At 45.2% G+C, this 14,178-nt stretch overlaps 2 protein-coding genes across 2 annotated transcripts; both read right to left on the minus strand.

Annotated features, from left to right (window-relative positions):
* Positions 1 to 2,221: 2,221 nt before the first annotated feature.
* Positions 2,222 to 3,160, minus strand: LOC117864836 (uncharacterized). Its single transcript, XM_034748922.1, has 2 exons — positions 2,855 to 3,160; positions 2,222 to 2,761 (listed from the first exon to the last, which is right to left on the minus strand). Exons 1-2 carry the CDS (start codon positions 3,158 to 3,160, stop codon positions 2,222 to 2,224), a joined length of 846 nt encoding a protein of 281 aa, XP_034604813.1.
* Positions 3,161 to 8,075: 4,915 nt separating this feature from the next.
* LOC117864201 (uncharacterized membrane protein At1g16860) lies at positions 8,076 to 13,295 on the minus strand. The gene is made up of 5 exons (XM_034748225.2): positions 13,037 to 13,295; positions 9,706 to 10,724; positions 9,065 to 9,220; positions 8,737 to 8,948; positions 8,076 to 8,612 (listed from the first exon to the last, which is right to left on the minus strand). The coding sequence occupies exons 2-5, from the start codon at positions 10,591 to 10,593 to the stop codon at positions 8,420 to 8,422; spliced, it is 1,449 nt and encodes a 482-aa protein (XP_034604116.1). The 5' UTR covers positions 10,594 to 10,724; positions 13,037 to 13,295; the 3' UTR covers positions 8,076 to 8,419.
* Positions 13,296 to 14,178: the final 883 nt, after the last annotated feature.

Here is a 14,178-nt window from a genome sequence, read left to right on the forward strand (position 1 = left end):
AGCCACAGGCTTGCCCGTCATCGATGGTGCAATGACCTCGTTCGGCAGCGCTTAAAGTGGCTGCGGCTGCTGGCTGCCGCTGCCGCTGCTGCAGCGCTACAGCTGCTGCTGCTGCCGCCGCTAAGCCTGCTAACGGCCGTTTCGCCCGCCTGGTGTGCCTGGTAACGGGCCGTTTGGCCCACATGACTTCCAAGGTTAAACTTAGTCCGGTTACAAATGAAATTTATGCAGGAAACCAATTAATCAAGTCTAATTTGCGTACTCTTTTTTACAAAATGAAACAATTACAAGGTGTGGGACTACAAATCATAAGAGAATTGTTGATACTTAAAAAATATAAGGTTGTTAAAAAAACAGGAAATAAATTGTTCCTGTACCGATAGGAGCGAGGGAGCGGTGACAGCTTATCCTTAGCAATTTCCAAAGTGGTTTCCCTACGGATGCGCTGCTACGTTCGAAAATAAAATTTCTAGCTGTAAATGCAACTACACCATGTAAATGGTGGCCGGCAAACATAACAAACACACTCGAGGTTACGAACCTACACACAATATATTACAATTTCGTACATACAAATTACAACATGAACGTACACAACATACATCCCGCGTCTACATCAACGAGATTCCCGCCGCAATCCAATCTCGGACACTGCCCATATCAGGTGTAGCATTAGCTGCCACCCATTCGGACACCGCATAGTCCGGTTCTCGCGCCCTGGACGATCCTGCAGAACTGTCATTGGCAAGGTCCAACAAATAATTATGCAGTGCAAAGCAAGCAATAAAAATCTTGGTTTGCCATTCTCTTGAATAAAGTGGCACTTCCCGCAGAATGTGCCACCTCGATTTCAGGACACCGAAGGCGCGTTCCACCACATTGCGAAGACTGGAATGGTGAAAATTAAATTTCTCCTCCAATGTGTCCGCCGCCCTTCTGCTAAACTCCTCTAGGTGATACCTCATATTTCTATAGGGCCTCAGATACCCTTCACGAACGGCGTATCCCGAATCGACCAAATAATAGCGGCCTGCAGGTAATCACAAAAAATCAACATTAGTGCACCACATTTTCCAAGTCCAGCTACATGTGCCACTCTTAGAAGTCACATACCTGCAGGTGGATGTGGGTACGTCGTTGCCGACATACAGTCACGCAAAACCGCCATGTCGTGACAGGAGCCTGCCATCCCAGCTCCTACGTACGTGAATCGCATGTCCATATCGCATATGGCTAACACGTTGAAACTCGTGAATCCTTTTCTGTTTAGGAAATCCAAACGGGACTCTCGCCCGACAATTACTGGAATGTGCGTACCGTCTAGAGCACCTATGCACCCATCAAAGAACGGTGCATATTGGGTCAGCTTGTGATTGACCGTAGAGTACGCTTTATCCTTTGGAGCGATGACTTGCTGGGCAAACGAATACATTACGTTCACCACATGCGCCATCTTCCTACTAACTGTGTCCAAACTCCGGTCAAACCTTTCTCTAATCTGACGGCAAGCCTGCTGTGTCGCACATGCCCACACAAACATAGCTAACGCCTCAACAGATTCTACCCCTTGCGACGTTTTCAACCCATGATTGGTAACCAACATGTCATGCAAGTGAAGGAACGTGTTGGGATACATACGAAAATTATCGTAGCACCGCCTCCTGTCCCGGAGGTTCAGCTCCACCCATTGCCGACCCGTCAGGCATGGCAGCTCAACTGGCGGGTTCCGTCTAGCACGATGAATGCTGCGAAGCTCCTCATATGCGGCTGCAGCTCCTCCTAAACATTTCATATCGAACACAGAGCTGCTGTCGCTGCCGGTGTCACTGTTGTGTTCCTCTGCACCACTCATACTTCAAGTACCTGTCGAAAATGAGAACACAGCTTATAAGACAAGGTGAACAACTAGTCTGTATACTGAGAGGAGGTACAACTAGTTTGCAAAAAAATTGAACGTAATTTAACTTCAAATTAACTTAGTAACTTAGGGCTTATACGTACAACTGAACAGATACAACTAACTAATAGAAATGGTCAACAGTCAGATACAACTGAACAGAAACAACCACTAACATACCAGAGAAAGGTTCACCGATCATTAACTTAAAAATGTTCAACTCGGCGCACATAGAAAGGTTCAACCTCGTCTACAAATTACAGAAGCTAAATAATGTTCAACACAACACAAGTGCAACTAAGCTAACAAATAAGCAGGGCACCATCACTTCTTGTGCATCATGTTCCAGTAGAAATTGATCCAACTCAATCGGGCATCTTTTGTGTCTAACCCCATGAACGTAGTCCGACACTCCGCGCTCTGCCCAAATGAAAACATAGCCTGGTTGTGAAGCTCCGACCCCTGCTCTATACCATCTTGTTTTAGGATCTCAAGACAACGCGATATTTGTTCCTGGAGACTCGGCGCACGTAGCAGGCTCCGCTTGGCCACACTCTCAGATAGTTCCCTAATGTACTGCTCCAAGTTGTCACTTCTTTTTTTGGTGGGACTGTCCACAGAGTACTCTCGGACCGGCCTTTTTGACTTGGCACGAGCACTGACACGAGCACTACTAGCAGGGGCGGCGTCCTCCTCCAAGTCCACGAAATTGCCCTCAGTCCCCATGCTAGGTGTGTCCTCACGAATACCTCCGGCCGACAGCAATGTGCCCCTGTCTTGGGGTTCGTGGCCATACAACTCAAACAACTCGTTGAGGAAAGGTGGAGGCTTCACAGAACTCGACTGGGACCTCGCCTGGGTGTCCTGCAATGTACCATCAAAGTAAAATATCAGCATCGCAAACAAAACAGTACAAGTAAGACGATTAGTAACTTAGGGCCGTCGCAAAGTCCGTACCTGTTGGTCGTGCTCCCAATACGTGGCATCAGCAGACACACCACCAGTTTGTGTGTCGCGCCCTAAACCAGATGAGGTTTGCAATGCCCGCCAGCTGAAGAATTGCCTCCTCAAGTTGCTGAGCTTGTTCTGCAGCTGCTTCGTTCCCAATTGCAATCCAGTTTCTGCCCGGAACCTGGAGTGCACATTCCTCCATCCCAACTTAGTGAGGCATCTATCGCTCCAGTTGAGCTGGTTCTTCTGTTCAATGCATAAGTCCAGCAAAATTTTTGTCGTTGGCTCATCCCAGCTGGCACGGTTATTCATCTGAGCACACAGGAGCTGCAATTATATGGCACCGATCTATGGACAACTACGACCTACGTACACAGCTAAGCAATGTAAAATAAAGAAATTGTTACTTGCCTTAGTAGGTGCTTTGTGGCGTTTGTGGCGGAAATTGTACGGGCACACGGGGGGGGGGGGGGGGAGAGCAGGAACCAGTCGATGACGATGCCAGTGTGGGCACCCTTCAATCTGCCTTAGTGTTGTGTTCCTTGCACCCTTCCTCCTGAAGCCTGAAAGGTGACAAAAAGAAATCACAAGGTCAGCACAATGTGACATTCAGCTTGCATCTTCGACTATCAGTGGCAAAAAATTGCTATTCCAATCTTGCATGTTCGATAACACTAGAGTAAAATACAGATAAGGGAAATAACTTAGGCGACAGTAACATCAAGAGTTGCTTAGACTTGAAAATTGGGTACACCACAATTTTTTTGTTCAAAGTCAGGATCAGTACAATGAATTCTTGATCAGTAGGACAGACAAGGGTTTTTTTTTGGCATCCTACTGATCAAGAATGACTTACTGATCATTCAAGCATGACAATTACCTAAAGTGGATCCTGCCATCCCAAAACACTGTCATATTGACCTAGACATAGAAAGCTACCATTCTTTGTTTGCTATAAATCAATGGCCAAGTTCTGCATCAGACCACAAAAGGTCGATAACATGTACTTGGGGAACAACATAAAAGATCATGGTTCAACGGCTACCTAGATAACCAAAATAAAGTACTTAATTTACAATACTTTTTTCGAGGTTCTCATCTTCAGGAACATACCACCCATTCAGTTCTAAATTCTAATACAATTCAGACTTCGGAGATTGACATAATGCTGAGATCATATTGTTAAATGAACATAAGAGATTTATGCTACCTAGGTTCAATATGGTGGATGTACAGGCCACTTAGGCAGATTACACATATCTGAGATGAAAAGAATCCACAAGATAAAGAAACCAGGACCAACATGGGAACTGGAATCGAATTTGGAATACCAAGTTTCTGCTAAGGTGTGAATTCTAAACAATCCATCTGACTTGCCCCTTACAGTTGTTAGCTTTCATCTACATTGAATAAATGGCGCTGATAGTTTTAACCTTTGAAGACACAAAAAATAAACTAATACACAACTTCAATATGTGGAGGCAAACATAGATGGAACCTAAATTCACTAGCTCTTCCATCAAGATGCATCTTAAAAAGATAAGCACTGGTGCAGCTTTAGAACTAAAAGCTCAAAATGCAAGGTCTCTTTCTCCTGCGTGTTCAGAAAAAATGCAAGATCTCACAATTGCACTGCACATTCTATATTGTTGATTAATCTCCTCAAACAAGTCAGTTGCACAGTAGCATGTCTAAAAACAGGAAGCATTTTACACTTTTTTGCTGCTGGGTGCAAAAATTGAATCGAGATTGACACCTGCCTTAGTAGTAATTAGGACACTACTTGCTAACTAGCGGCATACGGATGGGGTAGCATCCATACCTGTGAGCGAAGGGGATGCAGGGGGCGACGGCGCGGGAGGCGGTCCTTCCACCCGACGGCCCACCGGCGGCGGCAGCGCGTGCGCCGGCTCGGACCCGCGGCGGCGGATCCGGAGGGACGGGCGGCGGCGGATCCTGACGGTGGGACGGAGGGGGCGTCCAGCGGGAGGAACGGCGCCGTCGCCCGGCCGGATTGGAGGGAGGGAGAGGGCCACTCCACGCCTCACCGGTGGCGAGGAGCGCGCGGCAGCGAGGGAGCGGCGGAGCGGAAGCTGCGCCGGAGGCGGATCCGGACGGACCGCGCCGGACGGACCGCGCGACGACAAGCAGGACGGACGGCGGCTTCGGGCGGGTGAGCGCGACGGAGCGGGCGCGCCGAGGGCCCGCCGGCGGCGCAGACCTGGCGGAAGGGACGGAGCGGGGAGCTGAGGGAGCCGCGGCGGCGGATCCGAGCGAGGCACGGAGGGGAGCAAGCGACGGAGGGGGCGAGAGGAGGGAGGCACTGGCGCGTCGGTGCGTCGGTGCGGCGTTATCGTCACACCAACGGCTTCCGCTCGTGACCAGAAGCCGCAGCCAGCCGAACGGCTTCCGCTGAAAAGCCCAGCCGGAAAAGAGAAGCCGCAGCCGCTTTAAGCGCTGCCGAACGAGCTGAATGGTAGTGCAAGATTCCGGCAGTCCGCAGCCCGCAGGCGGGCGGGCGACCGGGCGTCAAGCGAGGTTTTGGCGGCATCAGTGCGTCACGAGATTGGAATGAAATATCGCATGATTAGGTACATGAGCAAGCGCTTGACCACCTGTGTGCGTACGTATGTTGTTGGGCATTGGGCAACAAGTTAACGTAATGCCAATTGAGCTTTGGACTCCTATCTGACTTCCGCAAGCTAGATAGGATTAGAAGCCCATCAAATCCCATCGTACAGCCCACCACGGCCTAAAAGCCACACCGTGATCCAATTTGTGCACGCCGCCGTATCAATCATGACCTGCAGCATGTAGGACAGCAGCAGTAGGAGGCCAGTCAGTAGCACGCAAGAGGGTACAGGCGTACAGGGTAGGCAACATGCGCTGTTATTTTATTACTTTTGCAAAAGATTTAGTGACTTCATATATTCAAAATATCAAATTAATATACTCAACATTTTAAATATTAGATTCAACATTCTTTCAAATTAAACTCAACATTTCGAATAAACTAGTTGAAGTAGCGTACTTAAAATGTTAAAATGTTGATATTGGTCATTCAAAATGTTGATTTTTAAAAAATAGTAAAACATATTTATATTGGATCTTATTATGTTACATTAATTCTCAGCAATATAGTAATTCAAACGGATTCAAAAATGAACTCACGGTTTAGGTTTAGGATAAAAGGTAGTTTGAAGTTTGAATCCGAAACACCCACCAACTAGCAACCATGCTCGTCGGTCAACCTGCGCTATGCATGCATGCGGGTCTGCTCCGATCCCAGTTGATATGCGGTTGAGGCCATTGGTTCCCGTTGCACATGTCACGTCGAATATTTAAATACTAATTAGAAGACTATTTACAAATCCTATTACATAGAGGGAGGCTAAACGGCAAGATGAATCCATTAAACCTAATTAGTCCATGATTTGACAATGTGCTGCTACAGTAAACATTTACTGATGATGGATTAATTAGGTTTAATAGATTATTCTCGCCGTTTAGCCTCAATTTATGCAATTAGTTTTATAATTAACTCATATTTAGTCCTCCTAATTAGCCTCCGAATATTCGATGTGACATGAACTAAACTTTACCTTGACGAACCGAACACGCCAGAGAAGGATTGCACGGATCCTAAAAGACTACATGAAGCCATATAGGTTTCCCTATTGGGCTTGGCCCCTCTCGTTTTGGCCTGACAATTGCCTAGGGGTAGTAATTGTTTTTCTTTGTTGGGGAGGCCATGGCTCCCGCCGGCCTCCCCTCAGTTCCGTCACTATGTCACTAGTAGAGAATAGAATTTTCATCCAAAAACATATATCTTGATGCTTTTTGGATTCGGAACTAAAAGAGCTTTAGTCCCGGGTCAAACGGCCACCACCGACGATGGGAGGTTTAATCCTGGTTGGTAATATCAACCGAGACTAAAGAGCCCCTTTAGTCCCGATTGTAACGGCCAGTTAGGATGAGGGAATCTGGTGGGGCGTTTAGTTCCGGTTGAAAACACCAATCGCGATTAAAGGTCATCCATTTAGTTCCGGTTGGAATTACCAACCGGGATTAAAGATTTCTTTGGCTGATCGATGTTATGATTTGGTAGCATAAAACACAGTGTATTGTAATAATTCCATTGGACTTTCCATGCAGCAAGCTTGTATTGCTAGAACAGCCCTAATATTGTTACAATGCTCCATTGTTTGGCACAATCACTAAAATTTCATTTATTTACAGCATGTGACTGGAAAACTCGCATAATCTTCAGAGTCAGCTTGAAACGCACACGTATGATAGATTATTAGATCTTCCATGCTTGAAAGCCAGCATAACTTGTACTGTCCCAATTGTAATAAAAACTTCTACTACTTTTGCAAACTACTTCTATCTTATCTTTACGTGATGACTGCAAAACTCATGTGGTTTTCAGATAAAGCTTTGCAAGCTGGTAAGCGTACGTTGCTCAACCAAGGCCATCCACCTGAACATTTATTCAAAGGAGGTAATATTGTTATTTCTGCCGTTCAAAACAAGCTGCAGCTTTGGATTGCTGATATTGTTGCTTCTCTGCAGTTTTTCCACTGAGGCTGTGCTAGCTTATAAATGCATACCAAGGTATCGACCACTTGAGAGAACTAGGATATCGGCTACCAAGGTAAACATGCACTGTGTTTCTTGCAGTTCAGATTAAGTCGCATCTTCTAGCTGCAGTTCTGATTGATTCTAAGGTATGGGGGAAGACCCCATCCACACCTTTGAACCTTGAAATTATTTATCATTAGATATGTGACTAGCTGTGCTGAGCTACTACAAGATGTTGCCATCAAGTTATTTTGTCCTAAGAGATCACTGTTTTTGACAGCCATGAAGCATTTGAGGTTTCAGGAGTCTCACCAAGAGTATGCCAATCCAGGAAATGGTTTGAAGAGGCCACGAACAACTGAGAACTTTGGTGAAGTCATGGTCTGGTTGGATCTTTCATTTATGTTATTGAGTTCTTTTTTTCTGAATTGTAATGAAATTTGTTTTGATCAGCACGCAAATACTAGCATGCAGAAATTGAAGGTGCACTGGCTGCTGTTATTATTTTTCAACTCTTGGCCACCAGGCATATGAAACGTACTACTACGACCTAGTTTGTGCCATGACTGCGTCTCTATTTAGCGTTTCTGAAATAGCATTTCTGCTTCTTTCACTTGGTGTGCTCTCGGTAGCAGGATGAAAATAAGATAGAACAAGTAATAAATTCAAAAGTGTGCTAGGAATCATACACAAAGATCATATGAACCCAATTCTAGACTTTAAGCAGCTGCATCTCCATGGTAGTAATCAAACCATCATGTTACAGAAGAACTTAGAGCTCATAGCAAAAAAAAAAAAAACATAAAACACATTAAGAAAAACTATACAACCAAATCTCGGCTTAACCAACCACCCTCAACCTGCCATAATCACACCCAACATTTGCACATTTATCTCAATTCTAGCAGCCCACAAAATAAATCCAAAGTCCAAATATTTCACAAGCATTTTTTTTCTTTGGCGATGATTCTCCAAGCTTCCATCTCGCTAAACTGGTATGACATCAATATTTGACGTATCTTCACATCTTAGAACTAGCCCGTCGATGTTCGTTGGGAGGACGCACTTGGCCCACTGGCAGCCAGTCGAGATGGGCTCCGATGGAGCAACTATCATCAACACATTGTCATTTCTTTGCACAACCCCCATCACACTCACAGTACTTCCTTCCTTAATGTAGCTGTAGGTAAAGGATGAAGCATGTGTTCATTTGTGAATATCATTAGGTCTAATGGTTAAAGATAAGGAGATAGTTTTCTTTCAAGTCTATTCCAAGTGCAAACAAGCAAGGAAACAAGTAGTACCCTTCTTTGAGGCGCATTATCCGATCGTCGCTTGAAAGGTTCCTTTCCCTCAGCCATCTCAAAAATTCTGGGGACATATCCTTGTTGTCAGGATTGATGTCAATAATAACAGATTCATCGACATAAGGGGTCACACGTGCACCATATCCTGTTTTCACCAATGCTCTAAGCCCAGATTGAAAATCTGAAATGTAGAAATCGACCGCATGTCGCTGCCAAAGTTACAGGAAAAATATCAGAGAACAAGGTCGGTTAAAGATCAAAATAACTGCAGATTTGTGTTTCCCAATTATGACTCAAAATATGACATTTCATGAAAAATACTCACCTCCATTGAGCGTAAACCCCAGGTAAAACGGCGATGCTCAGTGTTGGCAGCTTTGGAATCCCAACCCCTGTACTCATACAAGCTAGTAGAAGTGTACACACATCTTGGGACCCTTTGGAATGAGGACTCGAGGGGGAAATTTCCACAAGTAACGACCTGTGGATTTTAACATAGCCATTATTATCGTGCTAAATGATAAAACAAATATCACTGTTTGAGAATGAAGCATGCCTTCAGGATATCTTTAGAAAAGAATATGCAGTGAATATACAGGTGAATATCTTATCCTCTAAATTAGAAAGAACTATCATTTGACTGGGAATACTAAATCAAAATGCCAGCCTGGTGATATTGCTAAATTATGTGCTAGTGCAGAAGACAAGTACTGATGTGACAGAAAATATGTAGGAATTTTTCTAGGATTAATGCACAGAATGTGTTAGATGTGTCAAGCCATGCACACTTCAAATGTCATGTTTCAGGGTAGCGTTATTTCCAACAGTGCAATAAAACTAACATAGGACAGCATTATCCTTATCCCCAACAATGCAACAAAACTAACATCTATGATGAATAAAGACACCTCACATAAATCAATTGAAGGATGCAAATGAGAACAAATCAATCAGCATTCTACGTACCCCTGTAACCTTTACATACTGTCCATCTTTGGCAGTTCTGAGATCAGCATCAGGATAGCGATTAACAAACCCAATAGCACCTCTCCTTCCCCAGCAAGCATTCCAGATTAACAGTGCAGCAACAAAACCAAATATCACCACAACAACTATTAGCAAAATCGCATTGTGAACAGCACCCAGAATGAAGCCACCAGCTATGAAACCCATCACGAAGAGCAGAATCACAGCCCAAAGTATTGGCTTTGGAAAGCTTCCCTGAATAGTGTAACCATCTTCAGTGTTGAGGTTAGTAACAGCTTGATTGTGAGCAAAGGAAGTGGCCCGCATTTTCATGGATGAAGCAGAATCAAGTGGCCCAGATACTTTTCTCGGAGCACCAGACGGATTCAATGGTCCTGAAGAGATAGGCCCAGATGTGATGAGCCCAGTTGTGGGAAGCACAGGAGGGAGAGGCCCTGAGTTCTGGCGAGCCATTGGGGTCACTCCCCCAGACTGGGGACCGGATGACCTCTTTGTTGGTTCTCCATGCTTATTAAGAGGTCCAGAGTTTGATTTTGCTCTGGCTGAACCGCCAGCACCAGGAACTGAAGACGAAAGTGAACCAGAGTAGTTGGACCGACCACCAGAATTGGATACAGGTCCTGAGTTGGAAGCAGCACCTCCAAATGAAGTATTCCTTGAAGGAGCGTTGCCTAGAGGGCCAGATTTTCTCGACTTTTCAACATGGAGATCAAACATCTTCCCCAGCTCTCCAGATTTCTTGATGTCACCGCCAGTATATGGCATCACATTGGAACAAATGGTCGGGGCCTTCTCCTTAGGTTGCTCAGGTCGACCAGAAACATACAGGCCATTGCTCAGCTGATGTGATGGAAACCTTGAACCCATACTCTGAAGCAGAAGATCAACTGTATCTCAAGTGTCCCACCAACCCACAGCTTGATTAAGTGAGTCTATATCTGGGTCTTGACATGCACAGCTGCCCTTCTCGCTGCAAAACCTACACCTTGCATGAGCTCCTGAAAGAATACATTGAATAAATCAATGGACAAACTTCTGGCACAATGTGATCACAGAAATACCATCTTACAAAATAGCATGTAGATAAGAGAAAATCAACGATGGCATGAATCCTTATCCCACAAATAATGAAAACAGATTATGAAATTGAAATTGGCAAGAAGATTTTAGGTGAAAGGTACTTAATAACTAGCCAGTAGCATATGGTAGATCTTTATATTTCTCGCATGACCAAATTAAAATTCACAGTTTGATCTTAATACTTCTGAGAAAGTGAGGAAAACAATTGGAACTTATATCAACTCTTCAAACAAAAGATAACTTAGCAAAGAGTAATTGGCATGGAAGCAAAAATTGTTGCTTTTGTCACAAGGATGAAACTATTAAACATCTTTTCTTTGAATGCCGTTTTGCTCGTGCTGTGTGGTCTGTTATATATGCGGCGTCAGGTTTATCTCAGCCTCGTAGTGTTTCTAACATGTTTGGAAGTTGGCTACGGGGTATTGGAAAAGATCTAGAGCTGCTAGTTCTGCTAGGGGCGGCTGCTACATGTTGGTCGTTATGGCTGTGCAGAAATGATATAATCTTTGGGAAAAAATATAACTCTTCTCCCCTGCAGGTTATTTTCTTGACTATACACTGGCTCCGCACGTGGGTTATATTACAGAAGCTGGCTTCACAAGACTTGGTTGTTGCAGCATCACTACGATTGGCGCAGGTGGTCAAGGAGTTATTTACCCAGGCACATGGTTGGCGGTCTAGTTTGAGGATTGACTGTCATTTAAGTGTTTGGGATATGATCTGTATTTTCTTTTTTAGGCTGTGTGCATCCCGCTATGCAGAGGTCAGGAGTGTTTTAAGGCATTGTATCAACTCAATGTAATGTTCTTGAAATTAATAAAACTTCCATTATCAAAATAAAATAAAATATGGTCCAGCAAAACAGATTCACAAAATTGATGTGCACACTCATATATCTTTTGCTACAGAAATTAACAAATCTATTTGTGGCAACAGAGACTTTCAGAAAAATTTGTCTTCTAATGGCTAGTTTGCACAGACTTGTCTTTTCCCTAAAACTTCGGAACCACATTGCAGGAAACAAATTATGTTGCAGTTAAGGGTCATTATGTGTGGCAATAGAAAAGGAAATGACATAATTTCTGAAACCAAAATCTCATCAGGGAAAAGTACACACTTGACCAAACCTTACTGTCAGTAGTAACAAAAACATGCACTGAAGGAAACATTTCACATTATTAGCCCTATTATAAGTTTAGACAGTGAAAACATTATACAGACGAATGCTTTGCCAGAATAAAGTAGTACCCAACTCCACCTATATCAAGCTAAAGACAAACCCCAAAAACATGCAGAATTTATGGAGAAGCCTCCCCTGAAATACTGGCCACTGACCACACCCAAGCCGATATATAAAAATCACAAAGTTTTGAGACAGGTGAAGGCATAATTAGAAAGAAGGGCGTGTCTCACGCAAAGTGAAATATGTTCTCCAATGATTTACCCAAGCGCGTCCCCTCAAATGTACAGAAATTTTGGCACCGACACTGTCAGATCCCAGATGAAGCTTAAAGTTTCAGCAAAGAACTCAGCGCTCACACTTGCCGACATAATAATTTACTGCCCCAACTATCGACTAGCATCCGCTTTGGATACGATGATTATATGAACCAGTAAAAGGATCTGTCAGCAAGAGGTTCAGTTGCCTGAAACCCCCTAAAATGAGCAAATCCGCAATAAACCGCATTCTATCCCACAAAGAGATATTTGGATTGAGGCTCAGAGCTATGGCGTCCTTACCAAAAAAAGAGAAATTAAAAAAATATCCATATGGACTTCCAGTACAACCGAGTCCAGGGAGGGGACAAGAACAACGAGCAAGACTACAGACGAAGCAAGGGAGGCGCTGCTGCAGCGAAAGGACGCCTGGATCTGGACCGACGCGCGGTCGTCGCCGAGGGCGGCTGGAGGAATGGCGGCCTCCTAGGCTCGGTTGGTGAGGGGCGAACCGAAGCCTCGAAGTGGCCCAAGAGCAGATCCGAACCCAGGCACCGACGAGCCTCCCGAAATCTCACCGCGTTCTAGCTCCACCGACACAACGGGAACCCAAGCACCGCATTGCCGCACCCGCAGATTGGCCTCCACCGCCCGCCTAGATCCCAACAGCCGCCGAAGCAGCCACCTCCCGATGCGAGAGCTCGCTCCCAAGTGAGCAGGAAATCGCCGGGACGAAAAGAAGAGCAAGCGGGATTGAGGCGGGGTGGAGGGAGAGGGAAACATCTCCGCGTACCTCGAGAGAATGGCAAGCACGTCGCGCTGCTGCCCCGCCTGGTTTTGGGTCCTCCGCTTTTTTTTTTCTTCCCTCGGCGAGTAGACTCTGCTCGTGCGGTGGCGGCGGAATGGGGGGAGGTGGAGGTGGGCGGAGGAGAGAGCAAGCGCGCAGTAGGGGAGGGAAGCAGACAGGGAAGAGGAGCTGGGGGGAGGGGAGAGAGAATAAAGGGGGAGGTGGTCAGGTGGAGATGGAGGAGAGAGAAAATAATGGAGAGGGAGGATGAGAGAGGGGGGGTGGAGTGGGGGTGCTGGGAGGGAGCACACACCTTTCAGCTTCTCTGTCTGTTACAACAGTCAGTCTCCCTCTCTCTCTTCTTCTTCTCCGTGATCTTCTCTCTCCTCTCCTCATAATGGTGGCACCATTAACTGTAACACTCTGTTTACTGCCCGCTAATGTCGCGGGCGAGAAATGACGATAATGCCCTTGGGGCTCGAAAGAAATCTTCCCCACGCCCGCACAAGGGACAGGGTCTTATAAATATGGAAAACTAAACAAAAAGTAACCAAAAATTCAGAAATGCTAAAAATGTTCGGTTTGGATACAGGAATTCACGTAAATTTACACGGGAATTCTGAAATAAGCAGTTTAATTAGTTTCCGTATGAAATGGAAAAAAAATACTATGAATTTACTCTAATCAGGACATGAAACCATATATAGTGTTGATTTCTATTATAACTCAAAAAAAAAGGCAAAACGTGGTTAGGTCCGGGAAATCTGGTCGCTCTCCGTGGTGCATGCAATTGCGGCAGTGTCAATTGAGTAGGTGGCGGCGTGGCGCTGGCCATTAACGAGATGACTGTGACGGAGCATGCTGCCGTTTTCATTTCGCTGGTGCCCGGCGGCCTGTTGCTCCGCTGCGACCGCGGTCAGTGGAGTGGCTGCCATCATTTTCATCTCCCCCCTTTCTTTTTGCTAGTTGCTACCATCGTTTTCACCATCTCTGGAGTACATTGTTTCCTACGTAATCGCAAAAAAAGAAGAAGAAGTCTACATTCCCCGTGCCTTATTCAGCTGTGCCATTTTTTTTAAAAAAAAAGATCTTGTGACATGGTAACTGATGAATCTTGGTTATTCAAGGACAGGGACTAGTAGCACTCT

Source organism: Setaria viridis, chromosome 7, assembly GCF_005286985.2.
Source record: "Setaria viridis chromosome 7, Setaria_viridis_v4.0, whole genome shotgun sequence".
In the NCBI taxonomy this organism is placed as follows: domain Eukaryota; kingdom Viridiplantae; phylum Streptophyta; class Magnoliopsida; order Poales; family Poaceae; genus Setaria; species Setaria viridis.

Excerpts from the sequence above, each read along its gene's own strand:
- LOC117864836 (XM_034748922.1), bottom strand. The coding sequence starts at position 3,160 with ATGAATAACCGTGCCAGCTGGGATGAGCCAACGACAAAAATTTTGCTG. Across the intron at positions 2,762-2,854 it reads ATTGGGAGCACGACCAACAG|GACACCCAGGCGAGGTCCCA; the intron begins GTACGGACTTTG and ends GGTACATTGCAG.
- LOC117864201 (XM_034748225.2), bottom strand. The coding sequence starts at position 10,593 with ATGGGTTCAAGGTTTCCATCACATCAGCTGAGCAATGGCCTGTATGTT. Across the intron at positions 9,221-9,705 it reads AGTATGTAAAGGTTACAGGG|GTCGTTACTTGTGGAAATTT; the intron begins GTACGTAGAATG and ends TAAAATCCACAG. Across the intron at positions 8,949-9,064 it reads GGGGTTTACGCTCAATGGAG|CGACATGCGGTCGATTTCTA; the intron begins GTGAGTATTTTT and ends TAACTTTGGCAG.